The sequence below is a fragment of the Mustela putorius genome, unplaced genomic scaffold (genome assembly GCF_011764305.1).
Source record: "Mustela putorius furo isolate JIRA1106 unplaced genomic scaffold, ASM1176430v1.1 tig00001130_pilon_pilon_pilon, whole genome shotgun sequence".
Taxonomy (NCBI): Eukaryota; Metazoa; Chordata; class Mammalia; order Carnivora; family Mustelidae; genus Mustela; species Mustela putorius.
The window spans coordinates 429,249-455,926 of NW_025421584.1; the positions used below are offsets into that span (position 1 = coordinate 429,249).

The 26,678-nt window shown below is 38.5% G+C and overlaps 1 protein-coding gene across 3 annotated transcripts in view; it reads right to left on the reverse strand.

Moving 5' to 3' along the window:
* The window catches only part of ODAD2 (outer dynein arm docking complex subunit 2), a 185,513-nt gene that overhangs the window by 110,372 nt on the left and 48,463 nt on the right, over nucleotides 1-26,678 (reverse strand). For all 3 annotated transcript variants that reach the window (XM_045087408.1, XM_045087407.1, XM_045087409.1), the window contains 6 exons: nucleotides 23,797-23,943; nucleotides 23,188-23,397; nucleotides 19,551-19,793; nucleotides 19,110-19,220; nucleotides 16,951-17,105; nucleotides 15,143-15,385 (listed from right to left, as the gene is read on the reverse strand). In XM_045087408.1, coding sequence (XP_044943343.1) covers nucleotides 15,143-15,385; nucleotides 16,951-17,105; nucleotides 19,110-19,220; nucleotides 19,551-19,793; nucleotides 23,188-23,397; nucleotides 23,797-23,943 — 1,109 coding nt within the window. The remainder of the gene's footprint in view (nucleotides 1-15,142; nucleotides 15,386-16,950; nucleotides 17,106-19,109; nucleotides 19,221-19,550; nucleotides 19,794-23,187; nucleotides 23,398-23,796; nucleotides 23,944-26,678) is intronic.

The following is a 26,678-nucleotide window of genomic DNA, read 5'->3' on the forward strand; positions in this document are numbered from 1 at the left end:
GAAACAAATGCTAAATGTTATTTTTGTTTTCTACCTTTTTCCATAAAAGCAAAAATCTTCAGATTCCTTTTGATTAGTGAAAACAGGTACTAATGTAGGTCTTTCATAAACGTGAAGTGGCATCATGTTACCTTTCAAATAGTGGGTGATACCTATATAATGAGAAATAGCTAACCAAAACAAAAAAATAAAAATGTTCTTCTTTGTAGAATTACAAAAAAAAAAAAAACACAAAAAACAAACAAACAAACAAAAACTATTAATAAGTCCTGGGCTAAAATTAGGAAAATATAATCTGAAATAAAAGAATTTCTAAAAAAAAAAAAGATAATGAAATCACTTTATATCAGTAATACAAGGAATATTTAAAGCATATCAAAGAAAATTCATGTACAAATTACTTTTATTATTTAAACAAAGAATGAAAATAAATTACATAACTTCCCAGCTCAAAACATTAGGAAAAAACTACAAAATAAACCAAAAGAAAGCAATAAGGAATTAATAAAGATAAGAGATAAAAGAAATTTATGAGGCATAGAATGGTACATCTAATTAATAAACTATTTTAAAAAATAGAAACACTATACTAGACAACTAGATCAGGAAAATACTAGAAGGAAGATCATATATACAAAAGCAAAGAAATAAGTGGTGAATAACCATTGAAAAAAGTCAAAATTTAAAAATCATAAGGTATTACTTCATAGACTACTAACTCAAATAAATTTGATAGCACCATGAAATTCATCATTTTATAAGGAAATACAGATTGCCATAAATGACCATTAGAGTAGGGAACATAAATAGAATAGATTCTGTAGAAGAACTAGAGAAAGATAATAAGGAACTAAACACACACACGCGTGCGTGCACACACACACACACACACACACACACACATACAGAGTAGGGTCATATGATTGCATAGTAGACTTCCACTGAACCTTTAAAACTTAGCTGGTCCCATTGCTCAATAAATTATTCCAGAGTATTGAAATGAAAGAAAACTTCCTAACTCCTTTTGTGAAGCAAGTATAACATTGTTACCTAGAGTTTATAGGAAAAAAGAAAACAAAAAACAAACCCAAAGACCAATATCAGTCATGTCTTAAAATATTAAGAAACAAAAGTATATATCATACCAAGAAAACAGAACATTATAACCAAATGAAACTTATTTCTGGAATACAAGTTTGGTTCAGTGTTTGGAAACCCATTTAACAGCATTTACCATATTAGTAGATAAAAGGGAAAAATCATAATGAAGCATATAGAGCATAATCTCCATAAGTGTTTAAACAGCCTTTGACAAAATTCAATACTTTTCTGATTAAAAAAAAAAAATGAGTACTGTGAATTGTGTAAGACTGGTGATTCACAGACCTGTATCCCTGAAACAATACATTATCTGTTAATTTTAAAAAGTAATAAAATAAAAATTGATTTTAAGTTAAACTTAATATGATAAAATATACATACGTTAGTCCTCAAGACATTTTTTACTTACTTGAAAAATACTGGAGGCATTGCCACTAAAATCGGGAATAAATAGGGCAAAGAAGACCACTATCTATACCACGATCCAACATTATGCTAGGAAATTAGTTAACAAGAGAAATTTAAAGAATAAGAATTTATAAAGAAGAGGTAAAATTTTCTCTGGAATGCTCTAGAGCAGAGGTCAGCAGATTTCGTGGTAAAGGGCTAGATAGTATTTTAGTTTTTGTGGGTCATTTGGTCTCTGTCACAACTACTCAACACTGCCATTGTAGCATAAAAGCAGCTGAAAACAGTAATAAATGAATGAGCATGACTGAGATCTGGTAAAACTTTATTAAAAGATGGGATTTGGCCCAAGGGCTATATTGTGTCAACCACTGCACTTAGACAATTAACAATAAAATGAACTCAAATGAGAGAATTCTGTAAGGTAACAGCATATAGAATTAATATATAAACTTCAGTAGTGTTCATAGAGACAATAAATTGAGGGACAAAATGGCAGAATAAAAAACATGTATGCCATCAACAAAGACGATGAAATACGTAGGAATGACCCGCACAAAAATTAACAAAATCCACATGAAGGAAACTACTCTTCACAGTGAAAGAATGAAAGTTCAACAAATGAAGAGTTCCTATGATTTCACTATGGCTCTGGAGAATGACAAGGAAAGCTGGATGAGGGGTAAATGGGAAATCTCTGTACTCTGTACCCTCTTTCTTGCAACTCGTCCTTAAGTCTGGTGCTACGACAAAATAAAAGTTAAAAAGAAATATTTTTAAAAAGTGAAGTTCCTGACATGTAGAAATAAATCATATATATATGTGTGTGTGTGTATATATATATATATATACACATATATATATGTGTGTGTGTGTATATATATATATATATACATATATATATATGTATATTAAAGACTTTATTTATTTGACAGAGCGAGAGGGCACAGGCAGACAGAGCAGCAGAGGGAGAGGAAGAAGCAGGCTCCCCACTGAGCAGAGAGCCCGATGCGGGCCTTGATCCCAGGACCCTGGGATCATGACCTGAGCCGAAGGCAGAGGCTTAACCAACTGAGCCACCCAGGCGCCCCTAAATCATATATATTTCTTAAGTTTTTAGCTTCCATATTTTTTAGTTTGGAATTTTATAGTATTTTAATAGAAAATTACTTTCCCCAAAACTCAAGTGTTTTTTGCAATGTTGGTGTGATTTCATATACCTGAAAGCCAGATTACCTCCAGAAGAATTCTATATATTTAAAATAGATATTAAAAGTCAAGAAGAGAAAATTCAGCACAAATAAATCTACTTTTTCATGAACTTAGTGTGTCAGAATACCTATTGTTCCATTTTAGATCCTAGGGAAGGGCATAATCAATATGAAATTACTTATTTATTTTTAAGATTTTTATCTTCTTAGTTGACACAGAGAGAGAGAGAGAGAGAGCACAAGTAGGGGGAATAGCAGAGGGAGAGAAACAAGCAAGCTCCCCACCAAGCAAGGAGCCTGCTGCGGGGCTCGATCCCAGGACCCTAGGATCATAACCTGAGCCTAAGGCAGACACACTTAAGCACTGAGCCACTTGGGCACTCCCAATATGAAATGATTTATATTGAGTTTCTAGAAGCAATGAATTGAAGTATTGAAAAAAGTCAACAGAGCTTTAGGAAATCATTGGTTTCTTAAAAACCATTTTTGATTCAGTAGCTAAACTGTTATTATTAAGATCTTTCTGATTCTTGTTAAAAATATATATAAGGAGAACTGGGTATGCATTCTATTGTACAAAGTTAATAAAACTGTGAGTACATGTTTATCCCGCTATGTGACCTGAGTCTTAGCCACAGCCACAGACAAATCACTAAAACATAAAACTGCTAGTCGTTAAAATAAGTTCCTAACTTATGAATTACATAAGACTTAATGGGGGAGAGGTAATTGTTTGTCATTTCCTTACGCTTTAACGGAAAGCTCAAAGATGCAATAAATCCTGCAAATCTAGCAAGAACAGCCATGTCTGAAATATGATGCCAAGAGCAATGCTGTTTGGATTCTTACCAAACTCAAAATACTGTTTTCTGAAACTGCCTTAGTGCGTTTCTAAAAACATTTGTGGGAAAACCGTATTTACAAGTACAAACGGATCCATCGGCGACCTTGTTGCACAAGGAAGGACCATGTTGTCTTTCTCTTAGGAGGCCTTCTCAGAGAATTTGTCAATCTTGAACACTTTTTTCTTTGAAACACTTTCTTTGTTTTTTCAATACCTCGTTTAATTTTCTTCACAACTCTGACTGATCCATCTCAGTTTCTTTATAGGTACTTTGGTATGTTCCTTCTTCCTGAAAGACTGGATTCAACAGGCTTCTGTTCACTCTGCTTTCCCTTCTTCACAATCTTTCATGTACAGCCAGACTCCAGTTACCAAATATTATAACACTATGTCTGATCCGCATCTCTGTCCCGAGCTTTAGACACGAATATCCAACTGACTGGTTACCGTCACCACGTGAATGTGTCATGGGAACCTCCATGTCCTCCCAAACATACCTGAATTCACCATCCATCATTATGTAATAAATGTTGGTTGGGTGCTTACCTTGAGCCTAGGACTGCAGCTGGCACTATAATGATGAGCAAATTGACTTCATTTCTCCTCTAGTGAAGTTCATTCTTCCTTCACTAGCCCTGCACGCATATTCCCTATGTTGGTAAGTGATACCGTTATCCATCTAGTTGCCAAAGTTGGAAACCTTTATGCATATGATCTCAAAGTAACATACTGTACATCTTATACTTACACAATGTGACACATCAGATTTATTCAATTAAAAAAAAAAAAAAAGGATGCCTGGGTGGCTCAATGGGTTAAGCATCTGCCTTTGGTTCAGGTCAGGATCTCAGGGTCCTGGGATCCTGCTTCCTCCTCTCTCTCTGCCTGCCTTGCTGCCTACCTGTGATCTTTGTCAAATAAGTAAATAAAATCTTAAAAAAAAAAAAAAAAGAAACCTAAATATCATCCTGCGCTTCTTCTTTAATAACTCATGTTCAGTCATTGCCCCAGTTTTATTCATTCTTTCCCTTTATTTCTCTTTAATCTGTTGCTTTCTTTATTTTCTATTCTATTATATTCCACTGGCTTAGTTTAAGCCACCTTCACCTCTGGCCTGCAATGATCCCTTAACATGTCCCTTTGTCTCAGGTTTTACTTAAAACCCTTCATTAAACTCAATCAACTTTAAAATAAAAAACATATGTATTACCATGATACAAAAGCCTGAGTTATAACTGCCTATGTAAACATGTAAAATGTCAATGTCACACCCTCCAAGCTCCTAACTGCGGGTTGGAATTTAGAGTGAATTATTCACCAGGTAGGGGTCACTCTTCTCAATTTATAGCCAATTAAATAACATGATAAATTTGATGCAAAAAAAAAAACCACAGAAACAAGGAACGCATCTATAGATGAGTACAGACACTAGACAGTCTGGATTTAATTGTCTATTTACATATTATCATTTTAAATTGCTATTAATCAAAGCTACTGCTACATGACAAACACTGACCAACATTTACCCAGCACTTACTATGCATCAGGTCCTTGACACACACTGATTCGTATAATCATTACAACACCCCAATGAGACAGGTGTCCTTACCATTCCCAATTTTATCTATGCGGTAACCAAGGCACCAAGTAGTTTAATAATTTGCCAAAGGAAGCATTTGGTAAGTGGTAAGACTGGCATCTAAGCAATGGCTCCAGAACCAATGTTCTTTTTTTTTTTTTTTAAGATTTTATTTATTTATTTGACAGACAGAGATCACAAGTAGGCAGAGAGGCAGGCCCAAACCACTGAGCCACCCGGCACCCCCCAATATTCTTTTTTATTAAGATTTTTTTATTTGGGGGGAGGGCAGAGGGAGAGGGAGAGAAAGAATCTCAAGCAGACCCGCTGCTTAGCACGGGAGGTCTACTCAGGGCTCAATCTGGGGACCCTGAGATCATGACCTGAGCCGAAACCAAAGACTGGACGCTTCACTGACTGAACCACCCAGGCTCCCCTGGAATCTGTGTTGTTAATCAGTATACGATACAGAACAAAAGGGGATTGTGCAGGGTATTAAACAAGAACTGAGATTTTATAAAGATGATACATATTTGCCATATGGATTATATAGAAAAATAGAAAGGAAAAAAAAGAAATGATCACAAATCCTTCCATTCAGAAATAATAATCTTTGATAACTGATGTAAATGATTCTGGATCCTTGTTTATGTCTGAAGCTGGAGAACAGGATGGATGGGTAGATAAGAGAGGTAGAAAATGGATGGATAGATGATAAACAAATAGATAAGATGTTGTATATAGACCTCCTGATTCATTTATATGAAAGATGATAAAATTTGCACACTGATTCACCCACCTTGAATTTGTTTTTGTTTTTATTGTTGTCAGTTGTATTATTAAATTATTATTAGTAGCATCTATAAAATGTAGATGATTCCCCTAATGATAACTCCTCCATTATTTCTTAGTCTAATATTTAATTAAATTTCAGTGGTTTCCACTGATACCGTTTATCCATATATCCATATATCCATATATATATCCATATATACCATCAAGAAGATGTGGTATATATACACAATGGAATACTATGCAGCCATCAAAAGAAATGAAATCTTGCCATTTGCGACAACATGGATGGAACTAGAGCATATCATGCTTAGCGAAATAAGTCAAGCAGAGTAATTTCCTTTTTTTAAAAGATTTTATTTATTCATTTGACAGGCAGAGATCACAAGTAGGCAGAGAGGCAGGCAGAGAGAGAGAGGAAGAGAAGCAGGCCTCCTGCTGAGCAGAGGGCCCTATGCGGGGCTCGATCCCAGGACCCTGGGATCATGACCTGAGCCGAAAGCAGTGGCTTTAACCCACTGAGCCACCCAGGCACCCCGACGTTGAGTAATTTCTTGATTGACTTTCTGTAATTCGCAGTTTTTTCAAGAAGGGCTAGTATGGAACTCACTAATTCCTTGTGTGATTGAGAATGTGCTACTACCTTCATATTTGAAGAACAACTTGGATGTAACATTCTTGAGTAATAGTTTTCTATGTCAGAATGTTAATCTGAGGCATTTGATCCTCCCTTCAATGTCTTTTGACCTTTAAAGAAGTTGTGGAGAAGGGTGAAGACCTTCTGTCCTCATGGTTTGTTCTTTTGCCTAGCTATACTCACTTTCCCTTTCCTTTTGAAACGCAAGCAGATTTATCAGGATGCATTACTATTGGCCATTCTGTATCAATATTGCTGGGGTCTTTTTGGGTCTTCTGACCTACAGATTCACACAAAAATTTTTCTTCCATTCTTAACTTTAATTAAGATCATCGTCCATTGGTTCCAAACTCTTCTTAAAGAATACCCATTATGGGGACACCTGGGTGGCTCAGTTGGTTAAGCGGCTGCCTTCGGCTCAGGTCATGATCCCAGCGTCCTGGGATCGAGTCCCACATCAGGCTCCTTGCTTGGCGGGGAGCCTGCTTCTCTCTCTGCCTCTGTCTGCCTGTGCTTGCTCTTGCTTCTCTATGACAAATAAATAAAATCTTTAAAAAAAAAAAAAAAGAATACCCATTATGTTTAAGTTGGGTCTCCTTGAGTTCTGTATTTATCAACTCCTTTATTGTAATTTTAATATATTCTTCATTTTATGTTTCCTATATGCCACATGCCTGTGTTTGCGATTGTTTATCATACTTCTTTTGCATATATTCAGGCTTTAAGTTCAATAATTTTTTATTTCTCTTTTGAGCTCTGGCTACTAGCTTGTCACAACAATTTGTTATTTTATAAAGTCTTTTTGTAAAATTTGATGTGATTTCTTTTGGCTCTTTATTAAGAGGTAGTATACTGCCTTAATAGCCTTGTGATTGTGGGGAAATTATTTGTCTGAGTCTATCTGTTTCCTTTTATGATGGAATTACCTCAAAAACAATCCTATGAAAATCTGCAATTCTCTTTACCTTGTGAACACATCTCTTCCATTCAGTTTTGAGCATTCAAACAGTCAATCTGGCTTACTCCAGACCTCTAAAAATGTATAGCTTCATTGTGTTGCAATCCGGCAATCATCATCTCTAGTATCCCTTTCACTCCAAAGGGTCTCCAGCAGTCTCCTTGGGCTAGAAGACTGTTGTAGACAGTATAAAATGACAGGTCCACATGACTTTTCCTTAGGCTCCACTTCTGGTGTTTTGTAATGCAAAACTAGCTCTCTGATGGGAAATTTCTCACTTCTACCAAGGCCTATTCACTCCCCTAGTCTCTGCCATGAAGACAAAAGAAAAACGTTGGCTATGCATTTCATAGCCATGACACTTATTTGGGGGGAAATCTCAAGATACGAAGAGGCATGTGTTCGCTGTCAGCACATTACATGCAGATCAGTAATTTACCTACATTCTGAAAGTGTGTTTCACACATAAGGTTTGGAACTGTGGAGATTTCCTTGTTGTTGTTTTTTCCCCTATTTTTCTTCTTTTTTGTAGTTTTCATATTATTAAGCAGAAATCAAATGTTTTATAAAATTATTCAAACTACTACCATGTATTTACAAATAAATGCTGATTTACTGCCATTTCATCATCTACTCTAGCATTTGAAAATTACTTGTCTGTCTCCCCAACTCAGTCAAAAGTTCCTTGAGGCCTACTGTTTATTACTGAGTTGTTCTTTCATTACATTTTGTTGCTTTAAAACCTACATTAAGATTTGGAATAAGAAAAGCACGTAGCTGTTTTCTCAAGATTTTTCTTGAATGGGGTCAAGTGAAAAATCAATAAATATAATAATTTATAGTTATATTAAAAAGGGTTTGAAAGCTTGTTGTGAGGGGCACATGGGTGGCTCAGTGGGTTAAAGCCTCTGCCTTCAGCTCAGGTCATGATCTCCGGGTCCTGGGATCGAGCCCCAGATCAGGCTCTCTGCTCAGCAGGGAGCCTGCTTCCCTTCCTCTCTCTCTCTGCCTGCCTCTCTGCCTACTTGTGATCTCTGTCTGTCAAATAAATAAATAAAATCTTAAAAAAAAATAAAAAAGAAAGCTTGTTGTGAAAGTAATGTAATGATGAGATTTAGAAATAATTTGTGGGTGTCAACTAGATAACCTAGTAATGACTTATGTGGAAAACATTAAATCTGAGATATAGAATAGAAGAAGGGGCTTTTTTTTTTGCAAGAATGAATTCTAATCTATATATATGAAATGTGATATGTTTACTATTTATAATAGGAACAGAATAGAAAACCCAGAAATAAACCCACAATTTTGTGTTCAGTTAGTCTTTGACAAAGGAGGAAAGAATATGCAAAGGGAAAAACACAGTCTCTTCACCAAATGGTGTTGGGAGAGCTGGATAGTTACATGCAAAAGAATGAAACTGGACCACTTTCTTAAACTATATACAAAAGTAAACTCCAAATGGATGAAAAAACCTAAATGTGAGACCTGAAGCCATAAAAATTCTTGAAGAGAATGCAAGCAGTGATTTCTGACATCAGCCATAGCAACATTTTCTAGATATGTCTCCTGAGGCAAGGGAAATAAAAGCAAAAATAAACTATTGGGACCTCAGCAAAATAAAATCTTTTGCACAGCAAAGGAAACAATAAAACTAAAAGGCACCCTACTGAAAGAGAAGATGTTTGCAAATGACATATCCAATAAACAGTAAAGAAGATGCGGTTCATATATACAATGGAATATTACTCAGCCATCAGAAAGGATGAACACCCACCATTCACACCAACATGGATGGAATTAGAGGGGATTGTGTTAAGTGAAATAAGTCAAGCAGAGAAAGACAATTATCATATGGTCTCACTCATATGTGAAACATAAGGAATAGCGTAGAGTACCACAAGGGAAGGAAGGAAAAACTGAATGGGAAGAAATCAAAGGGAGACAAACCATGAGAGACTCTAGACTCTGGGAACCAAAGTGAAGGTTACAGAAGAGAGGGGAGTAGGAGGGTGGGGTAACCTGGTGATGGGTATTAAGGAGAGCATGTGTTGTGGTGAGCACTGGGTGTTATACACAACTAATGAATTGTTGAGCACTACATCAAAAACTAATGATGTACTACATGCCTTCTAACTGAATACAATTTTATACACACACACACACACACACACACACACACACACATATATATATATATATATAGAGAGAGAGAGAACTCAACAGTCAAAATTAAATAAATAAAATAACCTAATTTAGAAATAGGCAGAAGACATGAACAGATATTTCTCCAAAGAAGACATACAGATGGCCACCAGACTCATGAAAAGATGTTCGACATCACTCAGCATCAGCGAAATACAAATCAAAACCACATTGAGATACCATCTCATACCTGTCAGAATGGCTAAAATCAGAAATGAGAAAAAAATAAAAGGTGTTGGTAAGGATGTGGAGAAAAAGGAACACTCTTGCACTGTTAGTGGGAATGCGAACTGGAGCAGGCACTCTGCAAAACAGTATGGGGTCCCTCAAAAAAGTTAAAAATAGAACTACCCTGTGATCTAGGAATTACACTATTGGGTATTTACCCCCAAAATACAAAACCACTAATTCAAAGTGATACATGCACCTCTGTTTATTGTAGCATTGTTTACAGTAGCCAAACTACTGGAAGGAGCCTAAGTGTCCATCAATAGATGAATGGATAAAGAAGGAATGGTACACACACACACACACATACACACACACCCTGGAATATTATTCAGCCATAAAAAAACTAAAATTTTGCCATTTGCAATGATATTGATGGAGCTAGAGCATATAATGCTAAGTGAAATTAGAGAAAAATACCATATGACCTCACTCGTATGTAGAATTTAAGAAACAAAACAAGTAACAAAGGAAAAAGGAGAGAGAGAGAGAAAAACCAAGAAACAGACTCTTAACCATAGAGAACAATCTGACAGTGACCAAAGAGGAAGTGGGTGGGGGAGATGAGTGAAACAGCTGATGAGGATTAAGAAGGGCCCTTATCATGAACACAAGGTGATGTATGCAAGTGTTTGTTGAATTGCTACATTGTATACCTGACACTAATGTAACACTGTACATTAACTCTGCTGGAAGTAAAATTAAAAACTTAGTAAAAAAGAAATTAGTAATCATCAAGAGATAAAAAGATGATTTATGACACAGTCACACAGTGATACAGAAATCATACACTATTAACAAGGCAGACAATGGCAAAATATATATGAAATGTATGTAAAAAAACAAGCAAACATACCTCAAGGTGGCTTCTCAGGCAGAGCTCACTCCCATCCTAGGGCTTTTGTGTTCACTACTCCTTGTCAATGTGTTTTCATCCCTCAGGTGGTCTCATCTCAAAGGTCTTTTTTTTTTTTTTAAGATTTTATTTATTTTATTTGGCAGAGAGGAGATCACAAGTAGGCAGAGAGGCAGGCAGAGAGAGAGGGGGAAGCAGGCTCCCTGCTAAGCAGAGAGCCCGATGCGGGGCTCGATCCCAGGACCCTAAGATCCCAGGACCTGAGCCGAAGGCAGCGGCTTAATCCACTGAGCCACCCAGGCGCCCCTCATCTCTCAGGTCTTGATTCAGATAACCTCCCAGGGACTACTGTCCTCTCTCCCACTTTCTCCTTCCTCTTTCCACTGTAGCTAAAGTAACCACCTCCCACTCATTCACTCTCTTTCAGTCATGCTCTTTTCTTTTCTTTATAGCATTCAGCATTATCTGATATCATTTTATTTAAGAGTTTATAGTTTAGGGGTGCCTATAGTTTAGGCACCCCTAAACTCAGTGGGTTAAAGCCTCTTTCTGTGGGTACACTACTTTCAGTCGCTAGCACAAAAATGCTTGATAAATATTTGTTCAGTGAATAAGGAATAAACAATATAACTTTAGACATTTAACATTTGCAAGGAAAAGATGAAGCTTGAGAGGCAGGCTGGGGTCAGGAGGCAAATGTTCTGAATAGCAGGCTAAGGAACTTCAGTTTGTTTTTTGTTTATTTTTTGTTTTTTTTTTAATTTTAAAGATTTTTATTTATTTGACAGATCAGAAGTAGTCAGAGAGGCAGGCAGAGAGAGAGAGAGAGGAGGAAGCAGACTCCCCACTGAGCAGAGAGCCTGATGTGGGGCTAGATCCCAGGACCCTGAGACTATGACCTGAGCCGAAGGCAGAGGCTTTAACCCACTGAGCCACCCAGGCGCCCCTTCAGTTTGGTTTTTAAAGCTTGAGAGGTCACGGATGGTTCTTTAGAAAACAACCCTATAAGATCTACAGTTTAGAAGAATTAATTTCAGTGCCATTCAGGAAAGATCTGGAAGGGGAGAACTATGAGATGAGACCAAACAAGACTTGCTTCAGTAGTCCAGGTAGAAGGTGACAGAAGCTCAAATGAAGGCAGAGAGCCAGAGGATGCATTCAAAAAATGTTCAGAGGCAGTTGGTGGTGTTGGCAGACATGAGTGGACAAAAAGTAAGCAAGAGCCAAAGATCAAAAGATATATATAAAGCCATTTCTAACAAGTGATTATTATATGCTAATGAATGCTATGTGTGTGTGTGTGTGTGTGTGTGTGTGTGTTTAAAGATGAATACATTAGAAAATTGTTTTGTAGGCACAGTGGATGTTCTTCTCTTGGAAGTTATCCCAAGTAAGACTAGTGTTCCTTGGTGTCTGAAACACCAGAGCCTCAGGCTCCAGGAACCAAGTCGGAAGAGAGTTACAGAGGCCTTAGCACTTTGGTCCCAGACATGTGGTGAGATGGGACTCACATTAACAGAGCTCCAGGGCTGTCTTAGAGTTGCAGGCTTCCGGTAAAGAAAGGGGACCTGACCAAATACAAATGAGTCACAAAGGCCAGGAGAGTGGGCAGATGGAAGGAGGCATGACCAGAGACTACTGGCATCAGGTAGAAACTTCCTGTACCAATCAAATGGTGAAATAGATAGGAAAAGATACTTATCAGCAGGGCTGTATGTATGGTTCTGGGTATATGTCTGTGGGAACGGTGCTCCCTAGAGTTGTGCGGGTCACACACTGAAGAGTTGAATGAATGAGCCGAAGAGTTGAATGAATGAGCCAGTCAGAATGAAATGGTATAGGAGATATATAGGAGAATCATATCATATAAAGATTACAGGTGTGACTCCTGGATCCAATCAACCATCTCAAGAAACGCTGCTAGGACTGAAGGGGACAGAAATGGGATGAAATGAAGAAAGATTGTCAGATTCAGTCTATAGGACAGGCCAGTAGAGCCATCCAGCTGCCCAATAATGTGGTGTTATTTCTTACATAGCCAGGATTCCTGGGGGGCCAGGAATCAAGGGATGGAAATGAGAGTGGTACCTACTACTGACTCGCATCACTGGCGACCCACTAGCAAATGTTTTTTCTTCTTGTTCCTGTGACCTTACACTTTGCTGGTTTAGAGGTCTTGGTTCCAAAGCAGGGAATGCTTCCACCAGGAGACCCAACAACGATTCCAGTGAACTGCAAGTTAAACCTGCCTCCCAGCCACTTTGGCCTCCCCATGCCTCCAAACTAATAAGCAACAGAGAGAGTTACTGTGTTGGTTGGAGATTCTGATCCCAATTATCGAAGGGAAACTGGACTGCCACTGCACAATAGGGGTAAAGAACACTGTATCTGGAAAAGAGGAGATCCCTTAAGGCGTCTTAAGTATTACCATGCCCTGTGATTACAGTTGATGGAAAACTACAACAACCCCATCTAGGCAGGACTACTTATGGCCCAGACCCTCAGGAATGAAGGTTTGGGTTACCCCACCAGGTAAAGAACCACAATAAACTAAAGTGCTTGCTGAGAGCAAAGGGAATATTGAATGGGCAATGAAAGAGGGTACTTGTAAATACCAGCTATGACTCCATGGCCAGTTACAGAATGAGTATTGTAATTGTCATGAAGATTCCTTCCTTATTTTGTTATGAATATGTCTGTGTATATCTTTTTCCCCCTCTTTTATCCTTTTATCATGTAACTCAAGATATATTAACTTTATGTCATAGTTTTTAAGAATGGTCAACTTTACATCAGAGTATTTAAGTAACAGGACATCAAGGAGAAGAGTAAACATCATCTAAGAACTTTGCTTCCTCCTCTGGGAAAAGGGTTAGTGAGTTTTCAGTGACACACTGGATAGTTATCTAGTGTTAGGCAGGGATATGGCCTTATCATCTCTCTATAGAGATTAAGCATGGTTTAAGGAGATGCATGAATGGGGACCAAGTTGACAAAGGATGGATATGCGATGGTTAATGTTTATCTGTCAACTTCAACTGGTTTAAGGGCTGCCCAGACATTTGGTTACACTTTTGTTTGAGAGAGAGAAAGCACATGCCAGCAGGGCAGGGAGGGCCAGAGGGAGAGGGAGAGAGAGAATCCTAATCCACGCTGAGGAGGGGTCTCATGACCCTGAGGTTAAGACCTAAGCCAAGATCAAGAATCAGATACTCAACTCTCAGATGCACTCAGATACCCGTAGTCAAAAGTTAATTTGTATATTTCTGTGAAGGTGGCTTTTGGGATGAGATTGATACTTAAATTGGTGGACTTTGAATATAGCAGATTATCCTCCATAATGTAGGTGGGCCTCATCCAATCAGTTGAAGGCCTTAATAGAAAAGGGCTGGCTGCCTCTAAGCAAGAAGGAATTCTGCCAGCAGACTGCCTTTGACCTCAAAATGAAGCTCCTTCCTGAGTCTCCAGCCTGTCAGCCTCCCCCATCAGAAGGGGGAACTTTGTCAAGCCTCCACAATCATGTGAGCCAATTCCTTAAATCTGTCCCCCCTATGCCTCCCACCTTTCTCATCCTGTTGATTCTGGTTCTCTGGAGAACCCTCATGCAATAACTTTGGCCCATATGGTTCCTCCCTTTCTGGGCTTCATATATATATGAAGTATTAGTATATACTTCACACACACATATTTCTTATAAATATATGTAATCTATACACAAATACACGTTTATGTGTATGTGTGTGTGTGTGTGTATAAAATCTTGCTATTATGCTCAAGTTGTATAAAATTTAAGTCTTTTCTTCCTAATTAGAGAGGAATTTGCTCAAGGACCAAGATCACAGCTTAAAATCCTTTGTCTTCCTCCCTCATTGGTTTGCAGCTCTTGTTAGGTGCTCAAAATACGTTTGCTGAATTGAATTGAAAAACAAAGAAGATACTAGGGGAATGCTACCTAGTACTACCTAGGGTCTCAGTTAGAGAGAGAGAAAATTCTTCCTTAGGAAGCAGAGAAAAATTTTGTTGATTGTATGAAGGTTTCTGGGTGGGATATTAATTACTGGGAATGTTAAATCCTCCCGATATTAATTACTGCGAATGTTAAATTCTCCCAATAAGCCCAGTCTCAGCCCTCTAGCTCATCCAAGGGAACAATCTGGCTCTGTTAACTCATGATTGGTCAACTTGCGGTTATTTATATGGAAATCCACTTTACTTTCTCACCATTTGTGCATGCCAATTCTAAGTGATGACACTGTTCTATGACAACCTGTGTATTTCCCCTAAAACTCTCAAATAAAATCTTTCTGTGGCTAGGCTACTTACGCCATACTTTCGGGTTCTGCTGCACAAGCACCAACTGCTTTTGTGACGTTGACAAGAAGAGTTTGGTTTATTCCTACAAGGAGGTTCACAAGTGGTTGAATGCCACCACATTTCCGGACAAGGACTCGGTTTTCATATTCCTGACAACATTCCCCCAGTGCACCAACCACGTTCACAAGTACTTCTTCAGGCTGGTCAGTTAAAAGTCCCACCAACGTCTCAATGGCTTTGTATTCCCGAAACCTGTGCTCATCACAAGAAAAAGGGGGAGGAAAAGAGGAGAACAATATTACTTTTGGTGTAAAATTAGCTAATATTAATAGCACAAAATTGCTGAATGACAACTATACGCTCATTCAGTCCTTACAAAAACCCTATGATGCAGGTACTACTACAATCCCCACTATCAGAAAGCTAATTTGAAGCTTTGTAAATAGTGAAGCTGACATCGATATCCGGCCATCTGCACCTTTAATCTCTATATGGTACAGACTCTAAGAAAACTACAACTTCACATCAGTGTCAGTGATTCTACTATGCTATGGGTGTGCTCGCTTCGGCAGCACATATACTACTATGCTATGGGTGTTTCCTCATGTCACAGAAACTATTTAACAGGAACAAAACAACATAAGACTACTTTGTGTTAAATAAGACAATTTCTTGTTAGCATCATCACACTAAGGGGCTCCTGGAGGGCTCAGTCAATTGAGTGTCCAACTCTTCTTTTCAGGTCAGGTACTAATCTCAGGGTGATGAGATTGAGCCCCAAATTGGGCTCTGTTCTCAGAGGGGAGTCTGCTTGAGAGTTTCTCTCTCTCTCCCCCTTTGCCCTTCCTCCCACTCATGTGTACTCTTTCTTTCTCTCAAATAAACAAATAAATCTTTGAAAAAAAAATCATCACATTGAGACAAAGAGTTGCCTCAGAATATCCATCATTGAGTATGAGAACTCTAAAAGTACACAGGGATAAATTTGAATATTAAATAAATCTGGGGGTGCCTGGGTGGCTCAGTGGTTTAAGCCTCTGCCTTTGGCTCAGGTCATGATCTCAGGGTCCTGGGATCAAGACCCGCATCCGGCTCTCTGCTCGGCGAGGAGTCTGCTTCCTCCTCTCTCTCTCTGCCTGCCTCTCTGCCTACTTGTGATCTCTGTCTGTCAAATAAATAAATAAAATCTTAAAAAAAAATAAATCTGATGATCATAATGTTTACAAGTACTTTAAAAGTTAATGAAATCATTTGAAAATGGCTGTTCTTTAACAGATTAGTTAGCATTTCGCTGATTTATCTTGTTTATCTTTTAAAAAGGAATAAAGAGTGGAACCACTTCCATCTATAAAGATTCAGTGGGAAATTCATCCCTCATCTTCTTCAATTAGAGTTGCTTGTCATTTATATGGCTGCCCGTAAGTAAAAAGAGCCCATTTACACAGATAGATTACATGAGCAAGTCCCTTAGTACTTAGTACTGAGTGAGGCGCAAGAAACCATTGCCAGGTGGTGGGATGGGAAATAGAAGTCTTTCATTTAAAAAAAATACCTTAATCCTGCCAAATTAGTCTAGAATGTATGTGTATGAAAACTAGAGGTGTAGCATTAGGATTGACTCTATTAAAATAACATTACAGGAATGTGTTTCAGTGGCCATATTTTTTATGCATTTACACTTTATTTAGAAACATTTATATCTTAATGAGAGAAGACGTTAGTTGAAGGATACACAGTGTAGCTTCTGTGAGCTAAGAATACAGCTCTTCCTCAATGGCCATATTTTTATCACAGAATAACTGAATGGCTTCTCTTACTTGGTCACATTCTCTTTGCTGATGGAACATTTCCATATTGCCCCTGTGACCGCGGCCAACCGTTCTTTATTGTCAGTGTTATTGAGCAGACTGGCCAGGGGTTTAAGTCCTCCATGAAGTCTCACCAGGTCACGGGTTTCCTTATCTTCGGCACACTACGCAAAAAGTCAGGGCAGAGGCTGTCAGTGATGAGGGCATATCGAGCTTTCAGTGATTGCTAACGAGGCTGTCATTCTAGTGGCTATGAAACTTCTTTTCAGAGAGTATCATTTTCTGAAGGGGCCTCCAAGTAAAATATAATTCTTCTCTGTACTGGCAGCTCTCTGACAGTGTCTCTCTTCCCTTACATGATTTTGGCAATGTCTAGAAGTTTTTACATACTGAGAAATTCTGCCAAGCCATTCTGAGGTAGTGTGTGCTTTCACCAAGACAGAAAGAGAGGTTGGTAAGAGACCCAGAATGCCACATGCGTGGATGGAGGATTTCTGCAGTCATGCAACCCACAGTCTTAGGAAAATATAGTGAAGACACATGAGTGATAAAGCTTTCGTCTGATCTTCAATGACCCCCAAAAGCTAAGAGATGAGTATTTCCCTAATAGAGTTTCTATGCTCAGAGCAGTGAGTATATCAATAGCAAATGATATTATATTCACATATGTTTATCCATACATTTGTGTCATCCTTTGAAATAAATATGTACTGCACAGACATTCCCAGCTGACCACATTTCCCAGGTTACAGAGCAAAAAGATGATAAATTTAGTGTAGATATATTATCATCCGAGGCATACAGTGGTCTCTGAGGCCACATGATACAGGTGCATGTGATGCATCATCCCTGAGGGCCACCAGAAGAAATCCTCACTGGAATGCACCACAAGGCATCTGCCATGTTTATCTTCTATTTATGACTTTCGGTTTTGGTTCAGTTGCAACTTTTAAAAAATTAATCCCTATTTCCAACCAATCCTTTATAGTTACTCATACGGGGCATATATGCAAGTCAAGGCTATATATCCTCGTTATGAACTGAGTTCCGTTCCCTTAAAACTGATATATGTCGAATCATATAACCCCCATGCCTCAGAGTGTAACCATAATTGAAGATAAGGTCTTTAAAGAGGTAATTAAGGTTAAACAAGATCACTGAGGTAGGCTCTAATCCAATATGACTGGTGTCCTTAGAAGAAGAAAATACTAGGATACAGAGGAAGGAACATGTGGAGACAGAGGGAGAACAACATGTGAACGTGAAGATGGCCATCCATAAGCCAAGTGCTTAGAAGGAACCAATGCTGTTAACAGCTTGATCTCAAACTTGTAACCTCCAGAACTATAAGGAAATGAACTTCTGTTATTTAAGCCACCCAATGTGTGGTATTTTGCTATGACAGCCCTAGAAAACTAATACAATACTCTACTGACATGAACCTTTTTCTCTGACTCTGTCTTTTTGGGGTACCCTCACCGTGCATGTTTTAAAATGGATTCCTCTAGGAAACTTTCTCTGATAGGTAGAATCTAGAAACTTCCTCTGATGACCAATAACCAGCCATCTAATTTGTCAAAGCCATCTTTTCGTCTGTTTTCTCGTATACTATGAAATGCATAACTCACAGAAAGTTAATGAAGATTAAAATACATTAATAAAAGGATAAAACAGGAATACACATACACCCCCACACAAAAGCACACACTCAAGGGCAGGGATTGCATGGAGCACTGGGTGGGGTGCAAAAATAATGAATACTGTTATGCTGAAAATAAAAAATAAAAAAATAAAAAAATAAAAAATAAAAGCACACACTCCATCCATCTTGTTTTGGCAGAAGGTAAAGTTCCCAAGACCAGCATGTTTGAATAGGATAACTAAACAGCAATGTAAAGGCACCATGTATATATTTAGCTATTTTACACTAAGGAACTTGTTTGAGGAGACAAAGATATAGAAGTGGCTTCCAGAAATGTGAATAATCAAGACAAGTTGGAGCAGGTTTCTCTTTTACATATACAGGCATCTGTCATTAGCACAGAACAGTGGCTCACAGACCTGTATGTGTGGAAAAATCCCTTGGGGTTTCTTGTTAAAAATGAGGATTCCTGATTCCAATCCCCAGAGAATGAGACCTCACGTTAACTATCTAAAGTCCGCCGTACCTGATAGATGGCCATGGCACAGTGTTCCTGCAATTGTTCATTCTCACTATTTAGGTTCTTTACCAAATTTTCAATTATCCTTTCTGCTTTGATTGCAGCTCGGTAGTTTTCCTAGGAATACAAATTTAAATATTGACATGCATAATACATGAATAGAAGTATCTATATGTACTAATAATTATGCCAAACAAACTTTCTTAATAAACACTAAAGTCCAAGATTAACACAACTATATAGTAAGAGAATTTAGTCAGCATTTTCAGAAATACATCACACAGGTACCAATTTAATGTTCTATTAGTTTTAGCTTCTCTTTCTAAAAGACGACTGACTCTCAAAAAAAAAAAAATCCTTAGCAGTCATGATAACCTTAAGAATTGTTTTTCAGCTAAAGAAAGTTAAGGTAAATGAAAGCAAGGGAAGCAGAGCTGGCTTGAGTACCTCTGATGCACATTCTTGTAATGTCCCCACCACTGGAATTAGCATGTTCTCATGCGAAGTCTTCAGTAAGCCAGCCAACAAAGGAATGCCGCCAGCTTTACGAATGGCTTCTTTATTCGCATAACTCTTACTGCAGCTCCATAATGCCAGCGCCCCACAACGAGCTACTTCCACGTCTCTGGCATCATACAGACTTGACTGAGCCGGTTCTTGTGAATTGTGTGCACAGTCGAGTAGAGCGACCTACAAGAACAGATAATATATGATGTACATGGGAATCTTTAAAATAAAACAATGTACCCTGCAAATAGCTACAGGGCTGCTATCAGGCTAACCTCCATCAAACATAAGAATACTTTTATGGATTAGTTTTCATACTACACAGTAGTCAGTGAAAGCAAAGAAATAAACCCTTCAAAATACCTTCCTCCAGATTTGGGAGGCTTTATATTTCCTTCCTACAAGAAATTTAATCTCGCCAAGATTGTACTAATATAGCTGTAACATTGAGGTTAGGAAGAATTGTATACTACATCCTCAGCCCTGGTATCTCACAAAATGAGGCTCCCTAAAGCCATTAGGACTTTCTAATGAGAACGGAATGGCCTGTATATTCTCAAAACCATGGGACCTCTTCCGAGGTTATGGTTCTCTACCTGTACTACTGAAACCAACCGATCCACATGGCATAGCACCACAATCTTTTCTTTTCTTTCCAATAACCAAAGCCACCAGAGACCTTAAGGGAAAGGCAATTTGTATAGAAACAGCAGGATGTTAGGGTGCTCCACAGAGGAAATGAAGTCGGGGCTTCCAGGGCTGTTTTTATCCTATGCATGTCTACTCCATTCTTTTCCCTCTGCAGGCCAGGTTCCATGGATATGTCCACATAATCGTGACCACCAATCCTGAGTTTAGAAAAGAGTAGTCCAGACTGAGTAGAACCTCTGATTCCTAATTCCAAATTCCTGGGAGAGAAATCTGGTGGGACTGGCTTGAGTCAGGTGGATACTCCGCTGTACATTCATCATGTCAGGGACATATGTTTATTTATATTGATGTTCCTGCCACCTGTGTTTCTGTACTTGACATTTCAATAAATGTTTGAAATGGTTTTCAGTGAAAGAGTCAAGTACACCATACATCCAGAGGTATGTGGAAATGGCCACAGGGGTAACAACACTGAATCTTAAAATCTTTTCCTACCTGGATGTGTTCTCCACGCTTGCTCAGACACCCAAGTTTCTATTGGGTGTGTCTCTTCAGAGACTCAACCCCATCTAAGTGCCCAAACACTATGGCCACTATACCCCTTCCTGCTTGCTCTGATCTGACCTCCATTCCCTTGCTCTGATGTTGTAACCGGCTCACTGCTCTGTACTGAGTGACCTCCCTCACTTCCAGTTTTGGCTGGGGACTCATGTGTGTATGTCACCTACCCTCACTTAGTTAGCAAACCAAAAAAGGATCCCTAATCCTGGTCTTTCTCAGATGTGTTCTCAACCTAGCAATTATGAGTCTATTAATGCCTGATCCATTACCGTGCTTCCTGTTTCTAATTTAGCTATCATTTAAGATTATATTAAAACATGTGGCATTATCTAATGGACTAAGTAAGTGCAGTTGTCCAATTCTAGTTCCTTGAATGTGATATATAAGACTCCCATAAAAATAAATTTTAGTTTTAAGTTACATTATTCATTCTTATAATTTAATGTGAGAACTTCCATTAAACAGCCACATCAGTCAACCGTATGACTTCATTATTTAAGCAGAATACTGATAATCACTGTAATAATTACCTTTCCCCCAACATTTTATTATGAAAAAATTTCAAACATACACAAAGGCTAAAAGAACTATATGGTAATTATGCAGCAAATCATGTATTATACCACCTAGATTCTATAATTAACATTGTCATATCTGTTTTATCACATAGCTAACCATCTACTTATCCACCTACCCAGCCATAAGTCTGTCTTATTTTTGAAGCAAATAATTATATTCTATAGTACTCCATAGATTACATGTGGATTCAGAGGTCCCCAATTTACAATGGTTCAACTTATTTTTCAACTTCACCATGGTGTGAAAGTGGCATGCATTCAGTAGGAATCCTACTTGGAATTTCGATCTTTCAAGCTAGCAATATGCAGGTTACACTCTTGTGATGCTGGGCAGCGGCAGTGAGCCTCAGCTCTGTCAGCCACACCATCCCAAGGGTAAACACTGGTGCACTTACAGCCATCCTGCACCCATACAGCCATTCTGTTTTCACTTTCAGTACAGTTTTCCATAAGTCACAGGAGACATCAATACTTCATTATAAAATCAGCTTTGTGTTAGATGATTTTGCCCATGTTTAAGGCAAATACAGGTATTCTGAACACATTTACGGCAGGTAAGGTAATCCAGGATGTTCAGTAGATTAGCTGTATTAAATACATTTCTACTTATGATATTTTCAACTTCTAATGGGTTTATCGGGACATATAACTCCATTGTGAGTCAAGGAAGAGCTGTACACAGAATCTCTTAATTTCGGAAGACATGTCACTGTGTATGAATTCACCTCAAATGCATATTGATTCAATACATATTTATTAACCCTTCATATGTGTAAGATACTGGGCTACGTGTTGTGAATGACACTGAGATGAATAAGATATGTCTCTCCTCTTAAGGAGCTTTGAGCACAGAAGTGGAGACCGTCCAGTATGGTAAAAGCTGTAGGAGGAACATGGGATCTACTGTTCCTTCCAAAGGCGGATGAAAAGGCACTTCCATACTGCCCTGTATCTCCTTGACGTGAGTGTTGAGCAGAATGCTCACTTCTTTCTTTCAGGGATAGTTATTGATAGAACCATTTTTTTTAATGATATAGGTAACACTTATACAACATATTGGCAAATGTGGGAAATTATGGAGAAAAATTGATAGTTATTTCAGAGGAAAGTGAAAAACTGTGAGCTGTGAACAGTTTTGTGTATTTATTTCACATTTTTATAAAAAAGCTGTTACAGACTTATGAGGTAAGTCTCTGAAAATTTTGTTCATAGGTGTCAGTCAGTTTTTGATCCTGTCAGAGTTTTATATAATATTATTTATATGTTTATTCCTTGCCACTAAATATACTTTAAAAATGCAATGCTGATAGCTGACTACATGTTTCCTGGAGGCATTGTTCCTGGGACTTTCTGCTCTCATATTGTAAACACGCTGTTTTCAGTAACAATGAGATGACTAAGCATCTGCAGGTCTGATGGTCTCCTTGGGGGGCAGACCTCATAGTGAAGTCACCACGGCAGAGAAAATGGATGACCAGAGCCCTTTCTAACAGGGTCTCCACCCCCGCCCCCACTTTGCACGTGCCACACACAAATGTATTCCCACCAATGCGGTAGGTGCAAATTACATCTCTTTTTTAAACATATGTTTCTTTGAAAAAGAAGGTCAGACATGTTTTCTGGCCAGTTGCTAATGTAAATATACAACAATAATTTTCAAGGGCATTACACAAAAAGAAGGTTCCCAGAACACACATATTTAACATCCGGAAGAGGCCAGGAAGGACAGCAAGGAGGTGACATTTTGGTGGCGGGGGTGTGCTGGTGATGGTGCCAGCAGTACTCACCAGTTTGGTGATGCCCCCATGGCGTCTCACCGCCCGTCGGGCTCTTCTAAACTTGGCCACATTTGCGATTGTCTCAGCTGCCAGGCATTTCAGACTCTTATGTGGAGAATCAAGTATATTAACCATAATTGGTAAGCCCCCAAGGTCAACAATATTACGTCTGATTTGCGGATTATGACTGATTTCCTTCAGGATTTTTAATGAACCAATCTAATGAGAAAATAGAATTTAGAGGTGAAAATAAGGGCTTAATACATAACCAGTGCTAGAGTTCTAAAAATTCCAAGCTGGCCTCAAATCCTCCCCCAGTGACGTTTTTTTAAGGAAATACTTTCGATTCCCAGGTATTACCCATAGCCTCCTTACTTTTCTCCAATTATGCAGACAAACATTCATCATTTAAGAAGCACATACTAGTGGGAAAGAACCAAAAGATAAACAAGAACAGCCAAGAAGAGAAGAGCGGTGAATAGCCAAAGGAGCACGTTCTCAGTGAGACTAGCAGGCAAAGTCAAGAACGAGGCAGAAGTGACAGACACATATCAGTAAAAAAAGCAGCACGAGGAGGTATGGATGAGGTTCATCACCCGCATCACGTAAGCCACTCACCTTACACTTGACTTCGTCTGTATCAAGTAAATTTATCAAAACTTCAAGGCCTCCGACATCCCTGATCGCCAGCTGGCAGGTCTCCTGCGCTAAGTTGAAATCCTTCATTGAACACAACGCAATCACTGTAGCTGTCTGATTTCCTCCCTACAAAGAAGCCAAGCCACAAAAAGGTTAAATAAGATCGCGCATCCATTGAAATTTACTTAATGGCTATGAATCCACGAACTGGGAAATGTGTCTCCCCATACATGGTACGTTAAATTTTTTTAAGTTCTCTGAGTGGCTTATAATTTGTTAAATGAATCATGTAGAGTTGAAGCATGAAAAAGCTTTACAGAGTATCATAAAACATTATTCCAATTAAGAGTCAGTATTTAAAGGTGGTCTGTCTGCTTTACACAGCAAGGGCATTAGGCAGTATTAGTACGTTAAAGAGAGTCAAGGGGCAAGCCTTGAGAGACCCACGGAGGAATGTAAGTTTTATGTCGAGGTAACAGGCAGTCCCTGTAGTTCTTGAACAGAGTACTGTGCAGTCCAAACCATGTCTGGAAATGATTCTCACAGATGTGTGTGGAACAGTCTGGAACAGGGAAAACCTGGAGAAAGGGAAACCATGTGGGAAGTGGTACAGTGATCCCTCCTGGGACTGGGGAGTAAGTGGGAGAAGGGCCATGGGACTGGGAAGGGGGAGGTGATTCCATTAAGAACAGCAGATGACTCAGTGTGTGGATAAAGGGGAAAGAAAAAAAAAGAAGAAGAAGCCTTCAGTATCGAGAGCGCAATGCTGGCCCAATGTAGAGAATCACACAATCAACGTCTGCTTAGCAAATCACCAGATGTCAAGGGTAGTGGGGAATGGCTCCTTTAAGGTAAAACAATCTGGGAGATTTTTAAAAAATGAATGATGAATCAGTGAAACAGACCCGCCAGGAAATTATAATCAGAATTCACTTCAGGAGTTCTTGAGTGACGTCCACCCATCATTAATGTTTTGAAAACCTTCTGAAGGACACTGCATAGTACTTATTATTTCTCCTGCTTTTAAGACTGAATGGTAACTAAGAGTTCCAGTGTAAGTGCTGAAATAGTTCATAAGTCACAAGAGCAGGGGGCGCCTGGGTGGCTCAGTGGGTTAAGCCACTGCCTTTGACGCAGGTCATGATCTAAGGGTCCTGGGATTGAGCCCCATGTCAGGCTCTCAGCTCAGCGGGGAGCCTGCTCCCCCTGCCCCCCTGCCACCGCTTCTCTGCCTACTTGTGATCTCTCTGTCAAATAAATAAAATCTAAAAAAAAAAAAAAAAGACACAAGAGCACTATTTCTAATGGAGCTAAGAGTAAACTGTTTCTGTAAAAGGTGCTTATGAAAGACTGCCTTGGATCTTGACCTCAAAACATAGTATGAATGGCCCCAAATATATCTCTCTCTCCTTTTGGAGGAAAAGACACCTACAAATTATGTTTATTCTCGTTTGCTAATTATCACTTGATATTGTTATATCTATCATATACACATGTTCATAGATATAGTATATACACTTAAGACAAAAATGGAAATTATATTCAAGCTGCCCAAACCCCTCCTACATATCACACATGCACACATGCAAATCCTCTTGTGAATTCAACACAATGTGTTACTTTTAAAACAAGAAACTGAAGTGGGATTATTAGAGGGCAGGTATCAAAAAGATGAAAAAGTACAGACTTCAGCCTTCCTCTTAACCCTTCCAGAAAAGTCCCTCTACATCTCTAAAAATGTGCAGACACCACACTAATTTTCTTTCTGGGTAATCCAGGCTGTCCTCTGCATTCAAGATTAAGTTGAGAATGGCAAAAGCCTTCATTTTCTTATTTACATTGAAAATAATGAGTTTTGTTCTTGTAGCTTTTAATGACTTTTTCTCAATATTGAAAGAAATTTTTAACACTGCCAATTGTCCTACAGTTGGTTTTGAAACAAAAAATAGTAAGTCTTTCACTTATTACTTTCAATTTTATAATCTCCCTTGTTTGGGGGTACAGGACCCTCTCATAAACACACACAGTAGCACTTCTGGTGTCTTACTTTTAGAAAAACAGAAGACAGGTATTTCATAAACCATAGAGAAGAATCTAACTGCTAACCGAAATTCAAGAAAATAATATAGAAAAAAGAAAAAAAAATGAGAGAGAGCCAGAGAGCCAGAGAGAGACAATTATTTAACAAGGCCCTTTTGCGGAATTTCAATGGGTTAGAAGGAACCCAGAAATTCCCCTGGGGTACCCAAAAGAGCAGAGCTGGGCTCCCACATTAAAAGTTTAAAAGTGCAAACGCGGAGCTTCAGACAGAGTTCTTTAGGCAGTGGCTTCAGACTCAAGTGTGACTTGAAAGCGAGAAGACGTCAAAACATGTCATGCCTCACTCAAGCCAAGAGAGTCCACCCACGCATGTCAAACCCTGAAAGAGAATGTGCTGTCCCGACATTCTTAGTTCCACGTGATGGAGGACCTTCTTGACTGCTGTTCTTGCGTTGTATTTTCTTTGGTAGCATTTTTCTACTTACACATTCGGCACAGTCATTGTTTCCTATTTCATTTTGAGGGCTCTTAAATTTTTCTTTTCTAGATTATTTCTATCTTTCATACTTTATTTCATCATACGCATCATAACCAATGATACGACATTTTTAAAGAGTCTTGTGATTGTGGTAGATGCCCAAAAGGTAAGAGGTTATATTTTCCTGAGTTATCTCTAAGCCAATTTTGAAGCCAAAGGATGGAAATTTACATTTATCATTAAGAAGTTAGATCCTTACAGAAAAAAAAAAAATTCTGTAAATCATCAGCTTTTTCTGAAAATCTGGAAACATATTCATAGGCTTGAGAGATTTTTTTTAGAA